Consider the following 21,306-nt stretch of genomic DNA (forward strand, 5'->3'; position numbering starts at 1 on the left):
CCAGCCTGATGGTCCATGCTCTTGCTCACAGAGGTGTGTAATCAGCCTTTATTTTTACAGCTGAATCAGGAAAATGTGGAAGGAACAGTTGAGACCAGCAAAAACCCTTTCTTGCCTCTTGTGCACAGGTAAATGTTGCAGTCGAGGAACTTTTGACGCAAAGGTCTGGGGCACTTACCGGCTTTACCATCTTGGCCATGAGAAGATGAGGCTCCTGCAGGGCACGTGGTCACTGCCATCCCACCTTTGCAGCAGGAGCAGAACTTAGTGCTGCTTTGTCTCTCATTTTTCTCCTTCCCCCTAGTTTTCCATTTTTCTCTCTTTTCCTCCAGTCTTTTCTGGACAGACCAAACCACAGCTGCAGCAGCAGTGCTGCCCCTTGCAACTCCCACCCCGCATTCCACTTCTGCAAGATACAGCTGCATGTTCAGAGCACAGACACACTGTCAACGGATATGATAATTTATTGCGAATGCATCAGAGCGACACAGACATGCAAGGAAAGAGCTGCTGCACCGGCACGCAGCATTAGCCACGACAGACTTGGCATCGGGGGACTCGCCAGGGATGCCAACACAGTGTCACCCATCAGTGATGGTACCACGGTGTCATCGGCAGTACAAAGTGCTGCCCGCTGCTTGTTGCCTTCCCACGCTTGCTTGGTGAGTGCTGCAGGGAAATCTGTTGCTCCTTAACAGAGAAAAAGTGAAGCAGACACGCAGAGGAAGGAGAGAAACCTGCAGAGCTGCCGTAGCAATTAGCAAATCATCCTGTGAAACAAGCAGGAGCCCTCCCTGCCAGGGAAAGAGCCACGCGGTGCACAGGGCACAGCACCCTGAGGCCCTAGATGACCAAGTCTGCATTTTTGGGGTGCAGGTGGTGGCCCCCAGCCGGACCTCGTGCAGCGGGGGCCCGGCGGCAGGCGGGGGCCAGCGGCGTTGCAGTTGTCGTGGAGCGGGCACTGCAGGCAAGGAGCAGCCCACTAGTGGCAAGGAAGGCTCCAGCAAACCACCCCAGGAAGGTGGCCTCCCCAAACTCCCACCTGGGGACGATGTCGGGGACAGTCTCATCCCAGAAGTCGAGGACGGTGTTGTAGGCGACCCAGGAGACTGGCACCAGGGTGGTGATCCCTGCCATGCCAAGCGCCACGCCCCCACCAAGCAGGAGCCGCCGCTTTCGCCCAGGTTTGTCCTCGCAGGCTCTCCAGCCCTCCAGCCCCAGGGCAGCGAGGAGACAGCCCAGCAGCCCCAGCCCGTTAGAGAGGCACATCAGGAGGCGAGAGATGCGCAGCTCCGGAGGCAGCGCCAGGAAGGATCCGTGGGCTTGGCATTCAACCACCCCCTCCTCCTGGGTGATGCAGACCTGCCAGAGCCCCATGTTCCAGACCTCCAGCTCGTTCAGGTCCAGATTGAGGTTCTTCCAGAGCGGCACGAAGGTGGTGACGCAGGAGCTGATCCATCCGAGGAGAGCCAGCAGCATCCCCCCGCCCTGCGCCTTTGCCCACCAGCCCCCGGCCATGCTGCCGCCTCCCCGCTAACCTCTGGGCCCAGATTAGCCGCCCTGAGCGGCGGCCGCGGGCATTAACGCTTGTGGAGCAGCGTCCGCCCGGCCGCCGGCCGCGTCTGCCGCCCGGGGGGGCGAATTCAAGCCTGTTCCTCCAACGCCGGGGTGTGGCCACGGTCGTTTTTCAGCTGTTGTTGGTTTTTCCACGCTAAAAGGAGAGCCCGGCTTAGCAGGAAAAGCCGGGTGCATCCCCGCGGTAACTCCGGGCTGGGTCCCGCCGGTGCCTCGCCGTGCCCGGGAGGGTTAAGCCAAAGCATGCAAATCCTCCGAGCCTTGGTCACCCCGGAGCGAGAGCCTTGGCAGGGAAAGCAACTCTCGGCAGCAGCAGCTCCAGCCTCGATGGGACACGGCTGGTACCCCAGCACAAGATGCGGGCAGCAGAGAGCCGGCACCAAGCTTTTCTCAGGAGTCAGTGCCTCGGTTGGAGGCCTTGATCCTAATTCGGTCGTTAATTAAATATGCAAAGGAGCCTTTGAGAGCTGCGTTGAGAATGGGGATGTCCGAGGGAGGAAGCAGGTTGCAGATGGCCCCTGCTTCTCGCAGGTGGGCATGGATCACCCTGTCCTGCAACCCAGCACTTCACCAGCAGACGAGACTGGTGGTGCTTGTGTCTGACACCTTGATGCAATCACAGAGCTGGGGAAAACCCATGTACATCAACTTGGTCCAGTGGAAGGTGTTCCTGTGGCAGGGGGTTGGAACTGGACTGATCTTTAAGGCCCTTTCCCAACCCAAACTGTTCCGGGATTCTATGAAAATTATGTAAAGAAGCGTCAGGAAAATCCCAAGTTTGTGCTGGCACTCGGCTCCCATCCTCCCCCACGTGCGTTCCCTCCTCGGGGTCCAGCTTGCAGATTCATCTTCCCTGGGAGATTAGCGACTAATCTCTCCTTCATCCGCTGTCTTTTTTATCTGTATTGGGAGCCAGACTGGAAATTACTAAGTCCTGCTGGTCCCGGGGTCCAGCCCTGGTGAGTGTCAGGAGGATATTTGCAGGGGGCTCCCACAAGGAGGGGGCGAGGGAGCACAGACCACGTTCAACGTGGAATCACAGACCAGGCAGGAGAAAGGGGATGTTTTCCAGCCCTTGCTGACCATCCCGTTCCTACGAGCAGACAGGGAGCATCATCCCAAGGGCAAGAGCAGGGAAATCCGCCGGGAAACCCCTCCTGCTCCTTCCCCCCGGCACTGGGGCACCTGCTCCTTCCGATTAAATCGTCTCAAGGTAATTGTGCCTGTCATTGAGACAGATTAACGGGTGACCTTCTGCCGCTGGAGCAGGATTGGCGGCCGCCGCCGAGCTCCCAGTCCTTCCTTCCCTCCCACCAGCCACGGTGGCACAGCCCGGCAGAGGATTCCCATCCACAACCAGTGGGAAGATGCCCGGCAGTGGCCGGGGCGCAGCGGGAGCCACAAGTCGAGAACGACGTCTGCCGGGCTGGCAGCCGCTCTTCCTGGACATGAGGTGAGTGTCTCCCGCGCCCAGGGGTCTGGGGGGCCGGGAGGTTGGCCCGGAGAGCGGCATCCTCCATCGTCGCACTGAGCACCGCTGGTCCCGCTGCTCTGCAGTGGCAGGGGATGCTCTGCGGAGCCAGAGCGCCAACACTCCCGCCCCATCGCCACCCCTATCCCCGCAGGTCGCTGCGCTCCGGGTTGCGTTTCCAGGACCACGACCTCTCATCATGTCTCCCCATGGACACCGGCTGGACTCAGCCTGTGCCGAGGAGCCCGGCTATGGGGTTTGCATCTCTCTCACTGGCTGTCCTTCCTCCGCACCTAGGGGCCATCTATTTCTGCTCGGAGCTTCTTAGAGCACCGGCAGCTACCGCCACGGCCTGGAGCGACCGTGGAACGGTGCCTTAAGACGCTCACCCGGAGCTTGCCGGCTGCCGGGGCTGTCTCCCGCCGGAGACGAATGCCTCCTTCCCCGGCCTTGCAATGCAATTATGGCCCCTAATGGGCTTAGCCATCTGGAGCCAGCCCGCAGGCACCCCGGCACAGCCCCGGAGCCCCCCAGACCCTGGCCCCTGGGGGTGCGGAGAGGGGCCAGAGCCCCAGGCCGCTTTCCGTGTCCCAAATAACTCCCCGCTTTTCTCCCCCACGGCAGGACCCCGCGCCCAGCCCGGGGCTGAGCCCCCGCCCCGGCGCCGCCATGGTGCTCCCCTGCGCCCGCGACGGCGGCGGCGCCGGCGGCTGGCTGGCCCCCGAGGAGCCCCGCGGCCGCAGCAACTCCATCCCCCCGGCGCAGACCCCCACGGCCAAGCACATGCTGGCCTACCTGCCCCGGCCACCCGCCGACACCAGCCGGTACGGCACCTTCCCCCAGAAGGTATGGCTCCCGCCGAGGCTCCGGGGCATCCTCGGCACGTGATGCCGCCTGGCGATGCTCGCGGTCCTTGTCGGAGGCAATTTCTCACCGACGGGCTCCTTTCCTCCCCGCAGCCCGATCCCCCGGCCGCCCTCGGGGCTCTGGTGGAGGACGGCGGGCAGCAAGCCGCCGCCGCCACTGCCAAGAGAGGCACCGGGATGCCAAACTACCCGTCCGCACCCCGTCACGGCAGCTTTGTCCCCGGTGAGCCATCCCTGCCGCCGAGCCGCGGAAGCCTGACCGCCCAGCACCACCGTGGCCGGCCCTCCTGGTGCCCACCGCCCGCCCCACAAGAGGCAGGTGCCCGCTTCTACCCGCTGCACGCACTGAGCGTGGCCAACATCCCCAACTCGTCACGCGGCAGGACCTCCGCCCGCAGCTCCACCATTCCCACCCCAGAGGGGCTGCAGAGCCGGCGCTGCAAGCTGCTGGAGGAGGACAGCCCCATGGTCCAGGCCGGCAAGCGGCAGCGCCAGCGCTATGTGACAAAAGTGGGCAAGTGCCAGGTGAATCTGGGCAACATCCAGGACAAGAAGAGGTTCCTCTCAGACATCTTCACCACCATCGTAGACCTCAAGTACCGCTGGTTCCTCTTTGTCTTCATGATGTGCTACATCATCACCTGGGTGGTCTTTGGCTTCATCTACTTCTTGGACGCTTGGGTGCGGGGTGACATTGGGCACCAGGGTGACCCCGAGTGGCAGGCGTGCATCGAGAATGTGGATGGCTTTGTCTCTGCCTTGCTTCTCTCTGTGGAAAGCCAGCGGACCATTGGCTATGGCACTCGAATGGTGACAGCCAACTGTGCCGAGGGTGTCATCCTGTTGATAGCACAGTCCATCGTCGGTTCCATGATCGATGCCATGATGGTTGGCTGCATGTTTGTTAAGATCTCCCGGCCCAAGAAGCGTGCCCAAACCCTCATCTTCAGCAAGAACTGTGTCATCTCCTGCCGGGACGAGAAGCTCTGCCTGATGTTTCGCGTGGGGGACCTGCGGGAAAGCCACATGGTGGATGCCAAGATCCGGGCAAAGCTGATCAAGTCCCGTCAGACAGCTGAGGGGGAGTTCATCCCCCTGGAGCAGTCAGAACTGAACCTGGGCTATGACACAGGGGAGGACCGTCTATTCTTGGTGGAGCCCCAGATCATCTGCCACGTCATCAACCGTCGCAGCCCTTTCTGGGACATGTCAGCTGAGTCACTGCGCCGGGACCAGTTTGAAATCATCATTATCCTCGAGGGCATCGTGGAAGCCACAGGCAAGTGGTCTAGGGGGCTCAGGGTGGAGAGGGGTGGCTCCCCTGGGGTCTTGGAGATGCTGGGCAAACCTGTGCCCAGGAGTGACATGTGAGCAAGAAATGCTCGGGGTCAAAGCTGTCTCCGGTGGGCCATGGGTGGTGCAGGGCTGGAAGCCCCTCGTTAGGCAGCAGGGGGCTCATTGTGGCACCCCAGCATAGCTCAGCCGTTGTCTTGCCACAGGAATGACGTGCCAAGCCCGCACCTCCTACACGGAGGATGAGATCCTCTGGGGATACCGCTTCGAGCCCTGCATGTCCCTGGAGAAAGGCGCATTCCAGGTGGACTACAGCCGCTTTGAGATGACCTTTGAGGTGCAGACACCTGCGGCCAGCGCCAAGGAACTGCACGAGCTGAAGGAGCTGGAGCAGCAGGAGCACTCTACGCTCAGCCTCTACTGGGACCACCTCCTGCAGCCCTGCGCACTGCCAGGACCCGGCGAGGACGCGCTGGTGGGGATGAGTGTCCCCGGCAGCGTGGCTGAGGGCATCCGGCATGAGCCACCGGAGCGGGAATTCCCTGCCTGAGCTGCTCCGGGGACCGTGGGACAGGCTGCCCGGCCATGCCCCGGCCCAGCTGGTGCCCGTGCGTGCCCCATGCCAACAGTGCCATAGCCCACCCTCCTCTGGGGGCTGAGCCCTTGTGCCCTCACCCCCCGTGTTCCCCCAGCTGCAGCCACAGGGCATTATTTTTGTTGAGTTGATCTTTTGTAACAAGGAATACAAGGCGTAACTAGCGGGCAAGTAAAGGCTGTTCATGACAAAACCACCCAACTTTCAGCCACGTTTGTTCTGGAGGAACCCTCGGGGCGCTGGGCAAAGAAGACGCAGAGCCCAGAGCCCCCCAGTGCCATGGGCTCAGTCCTGCAGCACCTCACAGACCCTGACACAGCCCCATGCCCGCCAACACCCCAAACTGCCCCCCCTCCTTGCCTAACATGGTGCCCCAGCACTCCCCAAGCATGGAAACGTTGCACTGGGTTGGTGCTGCGAGAGGTTGGACACGGTGCATTAGAATTAAATTAATAATATTAATTTAAAGTAAATTAATGAATATGTAGTGGATTTAAATTAATAATGCAGGAATGCCATCACCGGAGTCACCTGCAGCACCTGGCAGGGCAGTGCCTGGGCCTGGATTGAAAAAAAATCTGTAAAATCTGTGTATGCAGGCTCTGGCTGGGCTGGGGAATCTCCCTGTAAGTCCCCAGCCAGTTTTGCCTCAGGAAGTGTTTCACGGGTTGCAGAATAACCCTTTGGATTTAACCCCCTTTGTCCATCTTTGCTTTTCCTCTATCAATCTACCTTTGTATCTCCCCACGGAGTCTTGGGCAGGGTATTTTCTGACCTCACCTGAAGTCTGTCTCACCGAGAAGGGTGAGGAGGGAGGGATGGAGCAACTGCGGAGGCCCTGGGGCCGAGGTCAGCCAGCACAGAATGGATGGATGGGGGGCTGAAATATAAACATGTACATCAGCGTCCCTTCACCACACCCCACTGCAGCCCCAGCCCAAATCCCCTACAAACATAAAACTCCCTGCACAGAAAAAGCTTTTTAAAAAAAGGAACTGCAAACAAGTGTTTGTAGGTGCAAAGTTAATAAGGGTCAAGATGCGATATGAAATCGTGATTTGCCTATTAAGCTGTTGATTTACATATCGTTAATATTAAAATGCAAGTCACTGGGCAAATAACAAACACAAACTCGGTTATTGCACAGACGGTTGCATTTCGCAGCACGGGACACGCTCGGGTCCCACCGAGCCGGGCCGGATTCATGTCCCTGTCCCTGTCCCTGCCCCGGTCCCTGTCCCTGCTCCAGTCCCTCTCCTGGTCCCTGTCCCATTCCCTGTCCCTGTCCCTTTCCCTGTCCCTGTCCCATTCCCTCTCCTGGTCCCTGTCCCTGTCCCTGTCCCATTCCCTGTCCTTGTCCTATTCCCATTCCCTGTCCCAGTCCCAGTCCCATTCCCTGTCCCTGTCCCTGTCCCTGTCCCTGTCCTTGTCCTGTTCCCTGTCCCAGTCCCGGTCCCATTCCCATTCCCTGTCCCGGTCCCTGTCCCTGTCCTTGTCCTATTCCCTGTCCCATTCCCTGTCCCTTTCCCTGTCCCGGTCCCTGTCCCTGTCCCATTCCCTGTCCTTGTCCTATTCCCTGTCCTATTCCCTGCCCCATTCCCTGTCCCAGTCCCTTTCCCTGTCCCTGCCCCATTCCTTCTCCTGGTCCCTGTCCCTGTCCCATTCCCTGTCCCTGTCCTATTCCCTGTCCCATTCCCTATCCCTGTCCCTGCCCCATTCCCTCTCCTGGTCCCAATCCCTGTCCCTGTCCCATTCCCGGTCCCTGTCCCTGTCCTTGTCCTATTCCCTGTCCCATTCCCTGTCCCGGTCCCAGTCCCATTCCCGGTCCCTGTCCCTGTCCTTGTCCTATTCCCTGTCCCATTCCCTATCCCTGGCCCTGCCCCATTCCTTCTCCTGGTCCCTGTCCCTGTCCCATTCCCTGTCCCTGTCCTATTCCCTGTCCCATTCCCTATCCCTGTCCCTGCCCCATTCCCTCTCCTGGTCCCAATCCCTGTCCCTGTCCCATTCCCGGTCCCTGTCCCTGTCCCTGTCCTTGTCCTATTTCCTGTCCCATTCCCTGTCCCGGTCCCAGTCCCATTCCCGGTCCCTGTCCCTGTCCTTGTCCTATTCCCTGTCCCATTCCCTATCCCTGTCCCTGCCCCATTCCCTCTCCTGGTCCCAATCCCTGTCCCTGTCCCATTCCCGGTCCCTGTCCCTGTCCCTGTCCTTGTCCTATTCCCTGTCCCATTCCCTATCCCTGTCCCAGTCCCATTCCCGGTCCCTGTCCCTGTCCTTGTCCTATTCCCTGTCCCATTCCCTATCCCTGGCCCTGCCCCATTCCCTCTCCTGGTCCCTGTCCCGGTCCCCGCTGGCCGCAGGTGTCGTTCCCCCTCCCGGCCGCCAGGAGTCGCTGCCGCCTCTGCCGCCCGCGCTCCCCACGTTCCACCTCCCAGCGCATCACTTCCGGCGCGCGGCGGTGACTTCAGGTTCTGTGCGACGCCGTGACGCGCAGAGCTCTCCGGCGGCGGCCGAGGTGCGAGCGGCGGGAGCGCAGCGGGAGTCGGAGCGGGATCGGGAGCGGGCTGGGACCGGGGCCCCCGCACCGAGCGCGACGAGCCCGCCGCGTCCGGGGGAGCGGGCCTGGGCCCAGGCCCTGACGGCGAACCTCCCCGCAGCCTTGTCCCGGCTCACCCGTATGGCGTGGCCCTGAGGGGAGATGACCGACCAGGAGAACAACAACAGCATCTCCAGCAACCCCTTCGCCGCCCTCTTCGGCTCCGTCGCTGCCGCCAAGCACTTCGCCGCCGTCCAGAAGCAGCAGCAGCTACGGCAGCTGACAGGTGGGGAGGCGGAGGCTGGCCCTGGGGCAGGGGCTGGCCCCTGGGGAGGCGGCGAGGCGGTTCGCTTGGGCAGGGGCTGTCCCCCGAGACGCTGAGGGCTCTGTCATGCAGGCGAGGAGACGTCCATCAGCCAGGATGACTCCGACAACAGCGTCTCCGAGAGCCTGGACGACTGCGACTACTCGGTGGCTGAGATCAGCCGCTCGTTCCGCTCGCAGCGAGAGCTCTGCGAGCAGCTCAACATCAACCACATGATCCAGAGGATCTTCCTCATCACCTTGGACAACAGTGAGCCCGGGAATCCCCCGGTTTGGCGGGGGGTGCGGTCCAGGCTGGGGCAGCACTGCCGAGAGGGGGCAATGCCACGTGCGGCACCTGGGGCTGTGCTGGGGGCAGGTCTTGCCTCCAGGTTCCCCATCCGTGCGGGTGCAGCAGGTCCTTCTGCCCTCCCCAGGTGACCCCAGCATGAAGAGTGGGAACGGGATCCCGGCACGCTGTGTCTACCTGGAGGAAATGGCCGCAGATCTGGATGACCAGGACTGGCTGGACATGGACAACGTGGAGCAGGTAAGGATGCCTGCTTGGGGCCATCTGCAGACTCTGATTCATCGTATGTACATTCTGAGAAAACACAAGTCCTTTCCCAAAACCTGGCAGGAAGCTGCCACTCGTTGTTTTGCTGGAAATGTCCATGAGATTTTTGGGATATGATACTGAGAAAAGTGTAGAATCTGGGGAATCCAGCCCTTCCTTCTGCAGGCTGCAGGAGTTTGCTGCTCTGCAGGTCTGTGTGGGGGGGAAAGGGAAGAAAAACCAGAGAACTCAGTCAACAATGTCCATGCACGCACTTATCTTCATTTGCAGCTGTGTCAGTCATTCCTGCTGAGGATTTCAGTGAAAATGGTTTCTCTTGGGGGTTCTACTATTGCATGAGGGACTGGAGGATTTGCTTAGGCCAGAAGCAGCTGAGGGTTCTCACTCCAGCACTCTGTTGCTTAGTGAAGGATAGAGAGAGCTCTTCCCAGCAGGAATCAATTAGCCTGTGTGGTGTGGAGCTTCCTCCTCTGGAGGGATCAGCTCTGTGCTGCGGCTGTGTCACTGTACCCCATCTCTGCTGGTGCCCAGGCCCTGTTCACCCGCCTGCTGCTGCCAGAGCCCGGGAGCCACTTGATCCACATGACCTCTGCCAGCACCCAGAACCTCTCGGCTGACCGTGACGCTGGGGAGAGGCAGATCCTGCGCTACCTCTATGCCTGCTTCCGCAGGGCACGGGAGGAGGTGAGCACAGGCTGCTGGGGAGGAAGGCAGCTCAGTCGCTCCAGCTCTGGAGTGACTGGGCTAAAGTTGTAATGATCAGGACCGCAACACTGCCTTGTTCTCCTTGCTCAGATAACCAAGGTCCCAGAGAACCTCCTGCCCTTCGCAGTGCGCTGCCGCAACCTGACGGTGTCAAACACTCGTACCGTCCTTCTCACCCCGGAGATCTACGTCAACCAGAACGTGTACGAGCAGCTGGTGGACCTGATGCTGGAGACACTGAGAGGGGCACGTAAGTGTGGCCAGGTTGTGCCGCTGCCTCAGCGCTGCGAGGCTGCCCTGGAGCATCATGGAGTTGGGTGAAGCTTTGGCTCCCCTTGCTGCCAAAAGAGGGGGTCATGTTTGGGTCAGCTTGGCTGTTGGAGCACTGTGAGTGACAGCTTTGTATCTCCCACCAGAGTTCGAAGACATGACCGAGTTCCTTGAGGAGGTAATAGAAGCCTTAACAATGGACGAGGAGGTGCGGACATTTGGAGAGGTCATGGTTCCCGTGTTTGATATTCTGTTGGGGAGAATCAAGGACCTGGACCTCTGTCAGATCCTGCTGTACACATACCTCGATGTGCTCCTCTACTTCACTAAGCAGAAGGACATAGCAAAGGTGAGTGCCTTGGCTTAGGCAGGAGTTTTTTGCAGGGATACATTTACAAGACCTGATCTGCAGAGGCCAAACTAGCAGCGTGGTGTAACAACACCTGATGTGTGTACTCATACCCCTCCCCTCCTTTCTCATAGCCTGCCACAAACCCATCAGTTTGTTGGGGTTTTTCACTGGATTTTGGACAACAGTCAGCATGTCCTGATGTGTTCCCCAGGTTTTTGCAGGCTACATCCAGCCCAAGGATCCTAGCAATGGACAGATGTACCAGAAGACTTTGCTTGGTGTCGTTTTAAATATCTCCTGCTTGTTGAAGACCCCTGGAGTGGTGGAGAACCATGGCTACTTTCTGAATCCATCCCGATCCAGCCCACAGGAGATTAAAGTGCAGGAATCCAACATCCATCAGGTGGGAGAAGTGGGGCAGCTCTGAGGCCTGTTAGTGGCCTCTCACTGCCTGAGGGTTCAAGACAGGATATCGGGCCTTGAGTTCCACCACTGGTTCAGGAATAGCCTGACTCGCAACTAGGCACGTCCCAAAACTGCTTTGAATTCTCCTGCTGGAGCATGGAAACAGTTTTGCCAGCTGCTTTGGGTGGTTGTAACCAAAGTCTTTGTGTCTTATCAAAGTTGCTTGAGCTTTTGGAAGACGGAGGGGTGGTGCTGGTGGAACAGACATCAGTAACTTGACGTGCTACCCGGAGATTATCTACTTCAGGTGTTGCAATCACCAGGGAGTAGTTTTCAGTACCTGTCCTGTAATTAAAACACATATTGATTGCCCAGTTGAGAAAGCGACAGGCAACATTCTCTCTCATTGTGCAAGTAAACTTCTTCCTCAGAGGAATACCACTAGGAATGTTCCATTAGGTCAGGAGTGAAACATGAGGATGCAGGATATAAATACAGGAGTGAACTGGGGTGCAGAGGTCATCCCTGAGAGGGGCTTTCCCACTCAAGAGTTCTTTCAGGCTGTCAAAAATAGGCAAAGAATTTTGGATTTACTCCATATGAGAACAAATTGTGTCAGCTGTGCTTTTGCGGACATCCCTAATTATTTGCTGGGAGCCCGAGGATCTGATCTGCTTGTAACTCCTGTGTGTGATGGGTGATTCACGGAGTGTCCTGAGGAGCAGGACATGGTCTGGAGCCAGAAAGGGTCTGATAGCAGTAATGTCAGAGAGGCAAAAGAACAACCCCCAAGGACTCATTCAACCGTGTTGTGTTTCCTGTAACAGTTCATGGCCCAGTTCCATGAGAAGATCTACCAGATGCTGAAGAACCTGTTGCAGTTGTCACCAGAGACGAAGCACAGGATTCTCTCCTGGCTGGGAAACTGCCTCCATGCGAATGCGGGTCGCACCAAAATTTGGGCTAACCAGATGCCAGAGATTTTCTTCCAGATGTATGCCTCAGATGCCTTCTTCCTCAACTTGGGGGCTGCCCTTCTGAAGCTGTGCCAGCCCTTCTGCAAACCCAGATCTCCAAAGCTGCTAACCTTCAACCCTACCTACTGTGCTCTGAAGGAGCTGAACGAAGAGGAGAGGAAGAGCAAGAATGTACACATGAAAGGTACACCTAAACTTTAGGGACTAAGGGACCGGGAAAGGGGATCTCCTCAGGTCCCCACTTCACCCAGTAGTACCCTCTCAGTGGGTGCCATTAGGGTAAGGGGAGAATTACAAGTGTGACTAGAGAGGAGCAATACAAGTAAAACATTGCCAGCATCACCAGGAGGACACTTTTTTGTGTCCTCAGGAGGGATCCTCTCAAGCTCTCTCCTCACCAGCACTGCTGGGTAGGACCTGATGCAGAGATGCTTTTCCTTACAGGTTTGGAAAAAGAAACATGTTTAATCCCTGCTCTGAGTGAGCAAGAGCCGCAGTTTGCAAACAGCTACAACCTGGTGACGGAAAACCTGGTGCTCACACAGTATACCCTGCACTTGGGGTTTCACAGGTACTTGCTTTCAGTTCCCCTGGGGCAGTTTTCCACCCATGTGCAGCTATGGACATTTCAGTAAATACCGTGAACACAGGGTGGCCAGCTGAGCTGCTGCTTGAACTTCAGCCTGATTGACGGCAGGAAGAAATTTTGCTCGCATTTTTGCTAATCAGTATACACTCAGGCTTTGAACAATCATTGTGGGTTTCGGTTCTCAAATCCCCTTGGCCTTTCTGCAAGTGTTTTATCCTAATAAAGGAGTCTCACAGGTTCCGTGTTATTTATAGACACCAACAGCCAAGTGCTGGGTATTTGTAGGTTGCTCCATTCCCCTCTCCCCTTGGGGCAGGAGCCGCTGGCACCTCCCTTCGCTACTAGAGAGCATCCAGGTAGCAGAGCACCTGCCCACTGGGAGTGACCTAAATGGTCTGACAGCTGGGCTGTATGTGAAACATCAACGTGAGGTAGCTGTCAGCCTCTCGGAGAGGATTTTCTGGACACCAAAACACTCTGTTTTGCACGGCTTCCCTTTGCAAATCGTTGCTTAGATACTGTGAGGTCATGGCTGATCCAAGCAGAGTCCCCTTCTGGTTTATTCTCTAAATATAGACATTGACAAAAAAGTTATTATGCAAGTGGCTTGTTGCTGGGAAACAGAAGTGTCACCTCGCAGGCGTCTCTGGGCCTAGTTGGATCCCTGACCTCAGTGACCCAAGGGAGCTCAGTGCTGCAGAGGGCTCTGCCATGTCCCCAGGCCGCTCTGCAAGTGCCATGGTCCCACATAGGGTAAATTATCTGAACTCACTAGCACAGAACAGGCTTCCACCAGTTTCTGCATTGGTGAGGCAGGATGTCTGTCTGTCTGTCTGTCTCCTTAGCCCCTCCTTGTCTCCTTTCCCGGGCAGGTTGCACGACCAGATGGTAAAGATAAACCAAAGCCTTCACCGCCTGCAAGTGGCCTGGCGAGAAGCTCAGCAGAGCTCTAGCCCCGCTGCTGACAGCCTCAGGGAGCAGTTTGAGCGCCTGATGACCATCTATCTCTCCACCAAGACGGCGATGACTGAACCACAGATGCTGCAGAACTGCCTGAACCTGCAGGCGTCCATGGCGGTGCTGCTGGTGCAGCTGGCTGTGGGGAACCATGGGACGGAGCCGGTGGAGCTGACCTTCCCGCTGCCGGAGGTGGAGCACAGTGCGCTGGCCTACGTGCCAGGTGAAGCCGCGGGTCCTGCTGGGGTCTGTGCCAACGCCTGCCATAGATGAGCACTGGGAGAGCTGCCTGAGCAAGTGTTTCCCTGTCCAGGGCAGGGCTCAGTGCTACCACTGACGTGCAGAATATTCTCTCTGAAGAGGATGACTCTTAGAAAGTTGGGGGTTGTTTGAGGGGTCATACTTAGGGTAGTGAAGCTGCTGACCTTTTAAAAGTCCTACTCATTGGCACGTGGCAAGTTCTACATTTATTTAGTGTTTTCTCTATGTGTAAACTCTTTCTTCTGGGGCCTGCTTCAGGATTCTTCCCTTGGGGGTTGTGTAAGAGTGTGTCATCAGCAGACAGATGATGGATTCACCCCATAAGTGACCTGACTTCTGGGAGGGAAGAGGGGAAGTGAATCCCAGGTGCTACTCATGCCATCAGACTGGGCATTCTTCTCCATGGCAGGTTCTAATACAGTTTGTTAATTACCAATACTTAATCAGTATCAGGGTGATGAGGGGAGAGTGGATGGGAGGCTGGAAGAGGGCAAGGTGAGCTACCTCAGGAGAACCTCAGCTACAATCTCTGTTTGCAGAGTTCTTTGCCGATAATTTGGGTGACTTCTTCATTTTCCTGCGGCGTTTTGCTGATGACATCTTGGAGACTTCTGCCGATTCCCTGGAGCACATCCTTCACTTTGTTACTGTTTTCATGGGTGATGTGGAGAGGTAGGTGCAGCCCTGGGTGCTTGTTGCAGAGTGCCCAGGGTGATCAAGCAAGTAGAAATTGCAGAGCTGTCTTGAGGCTTGATTTGTGCAGCTGCGAGCAGTTTGATCTTTTTGGAACAGCTGAAATCAGCCTGCAGGAGGCACAAAGGGAACAAAGGCCTGCCTGGAGGCCACAGGCTTCATGCAAGATTCAAATGGGATTTGGTGCTTAAAGATGTGTGTTTAGTTGTATGATGCAGAAACCTCATCAGCTGCAACCATTTTGTACTTGTTAAAGGGAGCTCCTGGGATTGATCTGTTGGAAGTGTCTCTGTGATGTCCACTGAACAGAACTGAGTAGTGTTATTGATCTTCCTGATAAGACATCACCCTGATTTCTGTATTTCTGCTGTTCATCATTTACACTTGTGTGTAAAAGCAGTGAGCTCCTGGCAGCAGCAGATGGAGATTTCCTGTGGTAGGCAGCTCTCATTTTTCCTGCCGTCCCTGGGAGATGGAGGCTGTAGCTCTTCCTGGCAGTCCCCTACAGCATCACCTGGGGCAGGTGGTTTGGCATCTGCAGGTGCAGCGGAAGTATACTCTGACCTCTGTGCTTGATGCTGGACAGGAGATGCAGCAAGCAAAGCTTGGATTTGCAGGGTAAAAAGAAAGCAAGTCCATGGGCAGTAGGAAAACAGCTGGGATGACTGGTGGGGTTTGCTCAGGGGCTCCAGCTGACAAGCAGGCATTGGGCTTTAAGTGGGAGAGCTGCTGTGGGATAGGTGAGAGCAGAAGCTTGGCTGTTTCCACACTCTCTGGCTTCTGCCTGAGGTTCCCCTCTGGCATCAAGTCCGTGCAAGTGAGTGCTGACCCAGGGCTGGCTTTATAGACGGTCTGCAGCAATCAGACACTTAAGCATGGATGAGCACAGCTCATGGAGTGATTCCTGAACAGCTCCGTTCTGCACCATGGCCATGCCATCCTGGATTTGCCTTGTTTTCTCTTGCAGGATGAAAAATCCTCACCTGCGAGCCAAGCTGGCTGAAGTGCTGGAAGCTGTGATGCCTCACTTGGATCAGGCTCAGAACCCACTCGTCTCCAGCGTGTTTCATCGCAAGCGAGTGTTCTGCTCTTACCAGCATGCGGCCCACCTGGCCGAGGCACTCATCAAAGTCTTTGTGGATATTGAGTTTACAGGTAAGCGCAGAACAGGAAGGGTTGTGTTCCCTATGTAGCACCTGTGAGGGACTGTCCACTTGAGAAATTCTTTGACTTGTGCCCAGGTGACCCACACCAGTTTGAACAGAAGTTCAACTACCGCCGTCCTATGTATCCCATCCTGAGGTACATGTGGGACACTGATTCCTACCGGGACAGCATAAAGGTGAGGCAAGAGGTGCATGTCTGAGTGTGCAGCTCACGTGGGGGAGGGTGACGTGGATCCATGTCCTGCTGTTCTCCCTTTCCTTGCAGGCTCTGGCTGATTATGCCTCAGAGAACCTGGAAGCAATGAATCCTCCTCTCTTCTTGCGCTTCCTTAACCTGCTCATGAACGATGCCATTTTCTTGTTGGATGAAGCCATACAGGTAGGGCTGAGCTTGCATTCCATCAGCATCACATAAACAAGTTCTCACTTCCTTGGTACAATACAGACCCCCAGAAAGGGCCAGCTTACCTGGCCCTGCCTGGTAAGTCTCTGCAGTAGGTACTATGCAGGAAGCAATCCCAAGATGGTGTGGCCAATGCCCTGGGAGGAGGGATGAAGGTAGGAGGAAGGATCTGGCGGCCTGTCTGTGGGTTACCCTTCCTTCCTTTGGGTTCAGGAGGCAGCTCAGAACCAAGAGGAGCACAAGGGCTTTTTCAGATCCAAAAGGATGCACACTGGGAAATCTGCCTGGTGCTAATCTGGATACACTCAGGCTTTAAACAATCACTGTGGGTTTTGATTCTGGAATCCCCTTGGCCTTTCTGCAAGTGTCTTATCCTAATAAAGGCCTTTTGTCTCCAGGCAGTTCTCCTTTGGGATTACAAGGAAATTCCAGGTGCCCTCTTGTCCCTGGTGTGTGTTGAATGTCTCTCCACTCCTTTCAGAGCTTCTGTTGCTGCTAGAAAGGACTTTCTTGGGGAGCTATTACCTGCCAGAGAAGTGATTGCTGGAAGGCCAGCAGATAAGATGGGTGCTACGGATGTCGGCCAACTGGTTTTGAGCGTTTCTGGACCTCCTTGGCATCATCACCCACCTAAACACTCCATGTGTTCTTTCTTGCAGTACCTCAGCAAGATCAAGGTTCAGCAGATTGAGAAGGACCGAGGCGAGTGGGACAGCCTGTCCCCAGAGGCTCGGCGCGAGAAGGAGTCCAGCCTGCAGATGTTTGGTCAGCTGGCACGTTTCCACAACATCATGTCCAATGAAACCATTGGCACGCTGGCTTTCCTGACTTCAGGTAGGGAAAATGGCCCCTCCTGCCTGCCAGGACCTAGAGAAGAGCCCTGCCAGGGAGTGAGCAGGCAGGAACTTGGTTTCAGTGTGGTCAGATCAGGATAGAATTGCTGTGAATCTGCAAACTGTTGTTTTCCTTTCCAGAAATCAAATCCCTGTTTGTGCATCCTTTCCTTGCTGAGCGCATCATCTCCATGCTCAACTACTTCCTGCAACACCTGGTTGGGCCTAAAATGGGAGCTTTGAAAGTGAAGGATTTCAGTGAGTTTGACTTCAAGCCACAGCAGCTCGTGTCTGACATCTGCACCATCTACCTAAACCTTGGGTAGGTGATGAGGGGAGTGAGCTTGTCGGTGGCAGGGAGCCATGCAGGAGCCATCTTGGTGGTACTGGGGGAGAAGTGCTTAGTTACACTCAAGTTTTTTGCTGTGGGAATGTGGCTGCCGTGAGCACTGTTTTGCAGCCCTGATAAATGGGGATTCTTAAACCTTTCTCTCACGTGATCTGTGGTGCAGGGATGAAGAAAACTTCTGTGCCACAGTCCCCAAGGACGGCCGCTCCTACTCACCGACGCTCTTTGCCCAGACCGTGCGGGTTCTGAAGAAGATTAACAAGCCTGGCAACATGATAGTGTCTTTTAGTAACCTGGCTGAGAGGATCAAGGTGAGCACTGGAGAGAATTTAACATACAAAAAAAAAAGATAGAGCTGGTTCCATGTGTCCTTTTCCCTCTGTGTATTGTTTCATCTTTGCTGTGGAGCTGGATTCCTGGGAGTGGAGCTTTGTCCAAGGTCCAGGTGGGGCAGCTGGGAGGATTCTCTGCCTGCACAGACCTGTGAATGCTCCCTGGTTTTTAAAGAACAGGCAGGCCGAATCCCTCAAAGCCCTGTGTGCTCCCCAGTCTCTTGCAGACCGGCAGCAGCAGGAAGAGGAGACATACGCAGATGCCTGTGATGAATTCCTGGATCCAATTATGAGCACTCTGATGTCAGACCCTGTGATCCTGCCCTCCTCCCGTGTCACCGTGGACCGATCGACTATAGCCCGACACCTCCTCAGGTGTGCAGCACAGCCCTTATACCTAGATATTTTTGGGGATCTATTTCACATATCCAATGACTCTTCCTGGCCTCTTTTTTTTTTTTTTCTTATTCTTTAGCCCCAGGAGTATCCAAGTAATCTCTTTGATGTTCTATCTTTCAGTGACCAGACAGATCCTTTCAATCGGAGTCCCCTCACTATGGACCAGATCAGACCAAACACAGAGCTAAAAGAGAAGATCCAGCGATGGCTTGCAGAGAGGAAAAAGCAGAAGGAGGAGCAGCTGGAGGACACACTGAACTGAAAAACAGGATCTCATCTTTAAACCTCCAGTCATGGGCCAGATCACAGCCATTAAGGTGGCTGGAGCTGCCACCCTAATGACAACCACGTTTAGTGTATTGCCACCACCTTTGGAGTCTCTCCTCAGACCTTCCTTGCCAGCCCTTGTTCTCCCTTTTCCTTTCAAGACTCTCTTTAATACTAAGACTTTCCACTGCACTACAGCTTTGAGCCTCAGCCTCGGGAGAATACAGCCTCCTCATGATGTGGTGCCCTGGCCCTCTTTTACCTGCTCTTTGTGTTGGCCACGTTCTTTTCCAGCAACACCAAGAGCCTCCCTCTGTTCTGTGTTTAAACTGTAACCATCTTTCACTCGGTGAAAGCAATGCCTCCAGCCGCTCCCAGAGTGGGATGGGGGGATCAGCAGGAGGGGGGACGTTTTGCCAACTTGTACGTGCCAGGGGTGTAGCAGGGTTTACTTGCCCCGTGAGCGTTGGGAATGGTGGGCGTTGGAAATTAAACATAGAGAGAACCTTAGAGCTGGTGCTGGAGGTCTGGCAGCGCCGGGCGCTGTAGAAAAGCCCCTTGGGGCTCGGTGCAGGGAGCGGCGCGCCGTGGGCGCCGCCGGGTCTCGAACCCGGGGCTGCGGCCCGGCCCCGCCCCGCCCGGCCCCGCCCCGCGCACGTGGCCCGGGGTCCTCGCTGCGGGCTGCCCGCGGTGAACGCCGGGCGCGGTGACCGGCGGTGACATTGAGCGCGCCGCGATGGCCAAGGCCGCACAGGGGCTGGTGCAGCGGCTGGTGCAGCGCGGGCCCGAGCTGATCGGCGGTGAGGGACGGGGAGCGGGGGGGGAACGGCGCTGGAATGGGATGGGCTCAGCTGAGGGGAGCGAGAGCGGCCCGGGCCGAGCGGAGAGCGGGGGATGGGGAACGGGGCTAAGGGCGGCGGGGCTGGGCCCGGGGAGGCCTCGCGGGCTCCCGCCGTTGGGAAAACACCGTCCGCTCCGGTCCCCCTCCCCGCAGCCGCCGTGACCTACTCGAAGCCGCGCTTGGCCACGTTCTGGTACTACGCCAAGGTGGAGCTGGCCCCGCCGACCCCCGCCGAGATTCCCCGGGCCATCGACAGCATGAAGGGCCTGGTCAGGGCCTTCCAGAGCGGCCGCCTGGCGCAGATCACTGTCAAGGTACCGGCCGGGGCGGGATGCGACGGTGCCGAGGGACGGCTCCTGGCCACCCGGGAAATGTTCTGCTCCTGCCTTGGGAAGCCGCGGGAACTGTTGTCAACGACATACGAAGCTGATAGAATTCAGGGGCCCGGAGTTTAAAATGTTTTGTTTTATCGGCTTTGCTTTAATTCTTCTCTGTCTGGACCAGGCAGTGATTGTTGCGCTCTGGTCCCGTCGTTTTCTGTCCCAGGGAAGGGAGTATCCGTAGGTGGCTGAATGAGCCCAGCCCTCTGAACCAGCTGTGTCATTGGTTGGCCTTGAAATGAGTGTGTTTCCCATCTGTGGGCTAAGAAACGACCCTTGAAAGGGCTGTAAAAAGCCACCAACAACAGCTGTCAGTGTACTTAATGTTGTAGAACATCTCTGTGATGGAACAGATGGAGAGGTGGCTGAACACACCAAACACTCTGCTCCACGTCTGGGTTTTTGCTTTGAGGGCTGCTGGAGGGCATGGATGTGGCAGTGGGAGTGAGGGATCTAACCAGTGGCTTTTTCCTTTCAGGATGCACTGAGGAATGGCCTGGTGACCACAGAGGTGCTGATGTGGTTTTACATCGGGGAGATCATCGGCAAGGGCGGCATCATCGGCTACAACGTGTGAACACTGACCTTAGCAATGCCAGCGGCGCCACGGTGCAGGGTCTGTAATGGGGTCTGTGACAATAAAACTAGGAGCCCATACTGAGCTGTTGTCATCCTTGTCGGGCACTCTGACAGGTGCCAGCCTGTCCTGGGGCAATGCTGGCAGGGATGGCTCCTCAAGAGGGCTCGGAGGGCCAGTCCCAAGGGTGCTAGAGCTGCTCTGGTGACACCACTTTTGGTCACCAGAGCTCTGTTCACTCTGGGACGCTCACTGTGCCCCAGCTTTGGCTCCAGGGGAGGTCTGAGAGCCCCAAAATCAAACAGGCTGCAAAGGGGAAACATTCTGTTTGTTCCTGAATGCACTTCCCATCAGCTAGTGGGAGCCAAAACCAAATTATCAAAAGCATTTTCCATGGCTTATTCCAATAGAGAATGTAGCATGGTTACAGGCTGCCTTTGGTTTGGTGTCTGGTGCAGTGGAAACCTGTGTAAGTAAGCAGAGCTTTGCTGCATGTGTCACCTCAGCTCCCACTGGCCAAAGGTTGAGCTGTCCAGGGTTCTACTACCATGCTCATTGTCAGCCAGCTCTTGCAGGGTTTTCTACAAAATCTGGTGAGTGACCTGTGCTCTGACATGTTCAGAAAATAATTTGTAGGAGTTCTCTGGAGCTAGCAGCCTGTTTTTACTGTCTTAGAAGATGGTTTTAGTCAGTATTGCTCTTTGTTTATATTATTATTGTCTTGGCTGCTCCTTCGCTCTTCTGGGCATTGTGTTGTGCACGCCAGTGACCCCACAGGCCCCCAGCCCTCAGTGGCCCTAATGTCTCTGGGGTGATTGGGCCAGTAGCACATCACTTGCTCTTCTCCCTGCAGCAGAACTGACCTTCTTAGCACTGTCATCCCAGCAGGAGGCCTTGTGTGCTTCTGACAGGGAGTGCAGGTGACCTCACACACTCCAGATGTGGTAACCAGTGGGTTGGTTGTAGCACGGATGGAAACCTTTTCTTTTTCCATGTTAAAAAGAAGGGTTTCTGCCCCAGCAGTTCTGGGTCACAGCTGGTCAGATGTCATTTCCATGCCACAGGTGGGAAAACTGAGGCTCAATGAATTCCCCAGCTTCTGTAGGGGAGGCTGAACAGGAGCAGCGACTGGAGCTGTGCTTCCAGCCCCCTGCCCAGCCTGTCTCCTGTGCTTGCTGTTTCCACCAGCCTGGCCAGGACAACATGACTGCCTCACATGGCCCTCCTCCTGGTGCTGGGGAGGGTTTTGTGATTGCTCAGCCCCAGCAAACCTGACCAGGGCTGCAGCCAATGGTCTGGTTGAGCGGGGGTGAATGATGGCCCCCAAAACTGCCCAT

The 21,306-nt window shown here is 56.4% G+C and overlaps 4 protein-coding genes across 4 annotated transcripts; 3 read left to right on the top strand and 1 right to left on the bottom strand.

Annotated features, from left to right (window-relative positions):
- Window positions 1-438: 438 nt before the first annotated feature.
- CLDN25 (claudin 25) lies at window positions 439-1,518 on the bottom strand. The gene has a single exon (XM_066203655.1). It carries the CDS (start codon window positions 1,516-1,518, stop codon window positions 844-846), a length of 675 nt encoding a protein of 224 aa, XP_066059752.1. The 3' UTR covers window positions 439-843.
- LOC136300914 (G protein-activated inward rectifier potassium channel 4-like) lies at window positions 801-6,230 on the top strand. The gene is made up of 4 exons (XM_066203652.1): window positions 801-3,028; window positions 3,671-3,892; window positions 4,006-5,191; window positions 5,412-6,230. The coding sequence occupies exons 2-4, from the start codon at window positions 3,716-3,718 to the stop codon at window positions 5,753-5,755; spliced, it is 1,707 nt and encodes a 568-aa protein (XP_066059749.1). The 5' UTR covers window positions 801-3,028; window positions 3,671-3,715; the 3' UTR covers window positions 5,756-6,230.
- A 2,085-nt stretch (window positions 6,231-8,315) lies between these two features.
- On the top strand, window positions 8,316-18,409 carry UBE4A (ubiquitination factor E4A). The gene is made up of 19 exons (XM_066203385.1): window positions 8,316-8,619; window positions 8,731-8,907; window positions 9,074-9,186; window positions 9,745-9,897; window positions 10,009-10,168; window positions 10,335-10,537; window positions 10,752-10,943; window positions 11,773-12,106; window positions 12,367-12,493; window positions 13,384-13,691; window positions 14,269-14,401; window positions 15,390-15,577; window positions 15,664-15,764; window positions 15,854-15,967; window positions 16,651-16,825; window positions 16,966-17,146; window positions 17,337-17,484; window positions 17,723-17,880; window positions 18,025-18,409. The coding sequence occupies exons 1-19, from the start codon at window positions 8,496-8,498 to the stop codon at window positions 18,164-18,166; spliced, it is 3,231 nt and encodes a 1,076-aa protein (XP_066059482.1). The 5' UTR covers window positions 8,316-8,495; the 3' UTR covers window positions 18,167-18,409.
- A 434-nt stretch (window positions 18,410-18,843) lies between these two features.
- Window positions 18,844-20,049, top strand: ATP5MG (ATP synthase membrane subunit g). Its single transcript, XM_066203387.1, has 3 exons — window positions 18,844-18,971; window positions 19,166-19,326; window positions 19,871-20,049. The coding sequence occupies exons 1-3, from the start codon at window positions 18,908-18,910 to the stop codon at window positions 19,967-19,969; spliced, it is 324 nt and encodes a 107-aa protein (XP_066059484.1). The 5' UTR covers window positions 18,844-18,907; the 3' UTR covers window positions 19,970-20,049.
- The last annotated feature ends 1,257 nt before the right edge of the window (window positions 20,050-21,306 follow it).

The sequence above is a fragment of the Chamaea fasciata genome, unplaced genomic scaffold (genome assembly GCF_029207755.1).
Source record: "Chamaea fasciata isolate MVZ Bird 193981 ecotype frontalis unplaced genomic scaffold, bChaFas1.0.hap1 SCAF_24, whole genome shotgun sequence".
Taxonomy (NCBI): domain Eukaryota; kingdom Metazoa; phylum Chordata; class Aves; order Passeriformes; family Sylviidae; genus Chamaea; species Chamaea fasciata.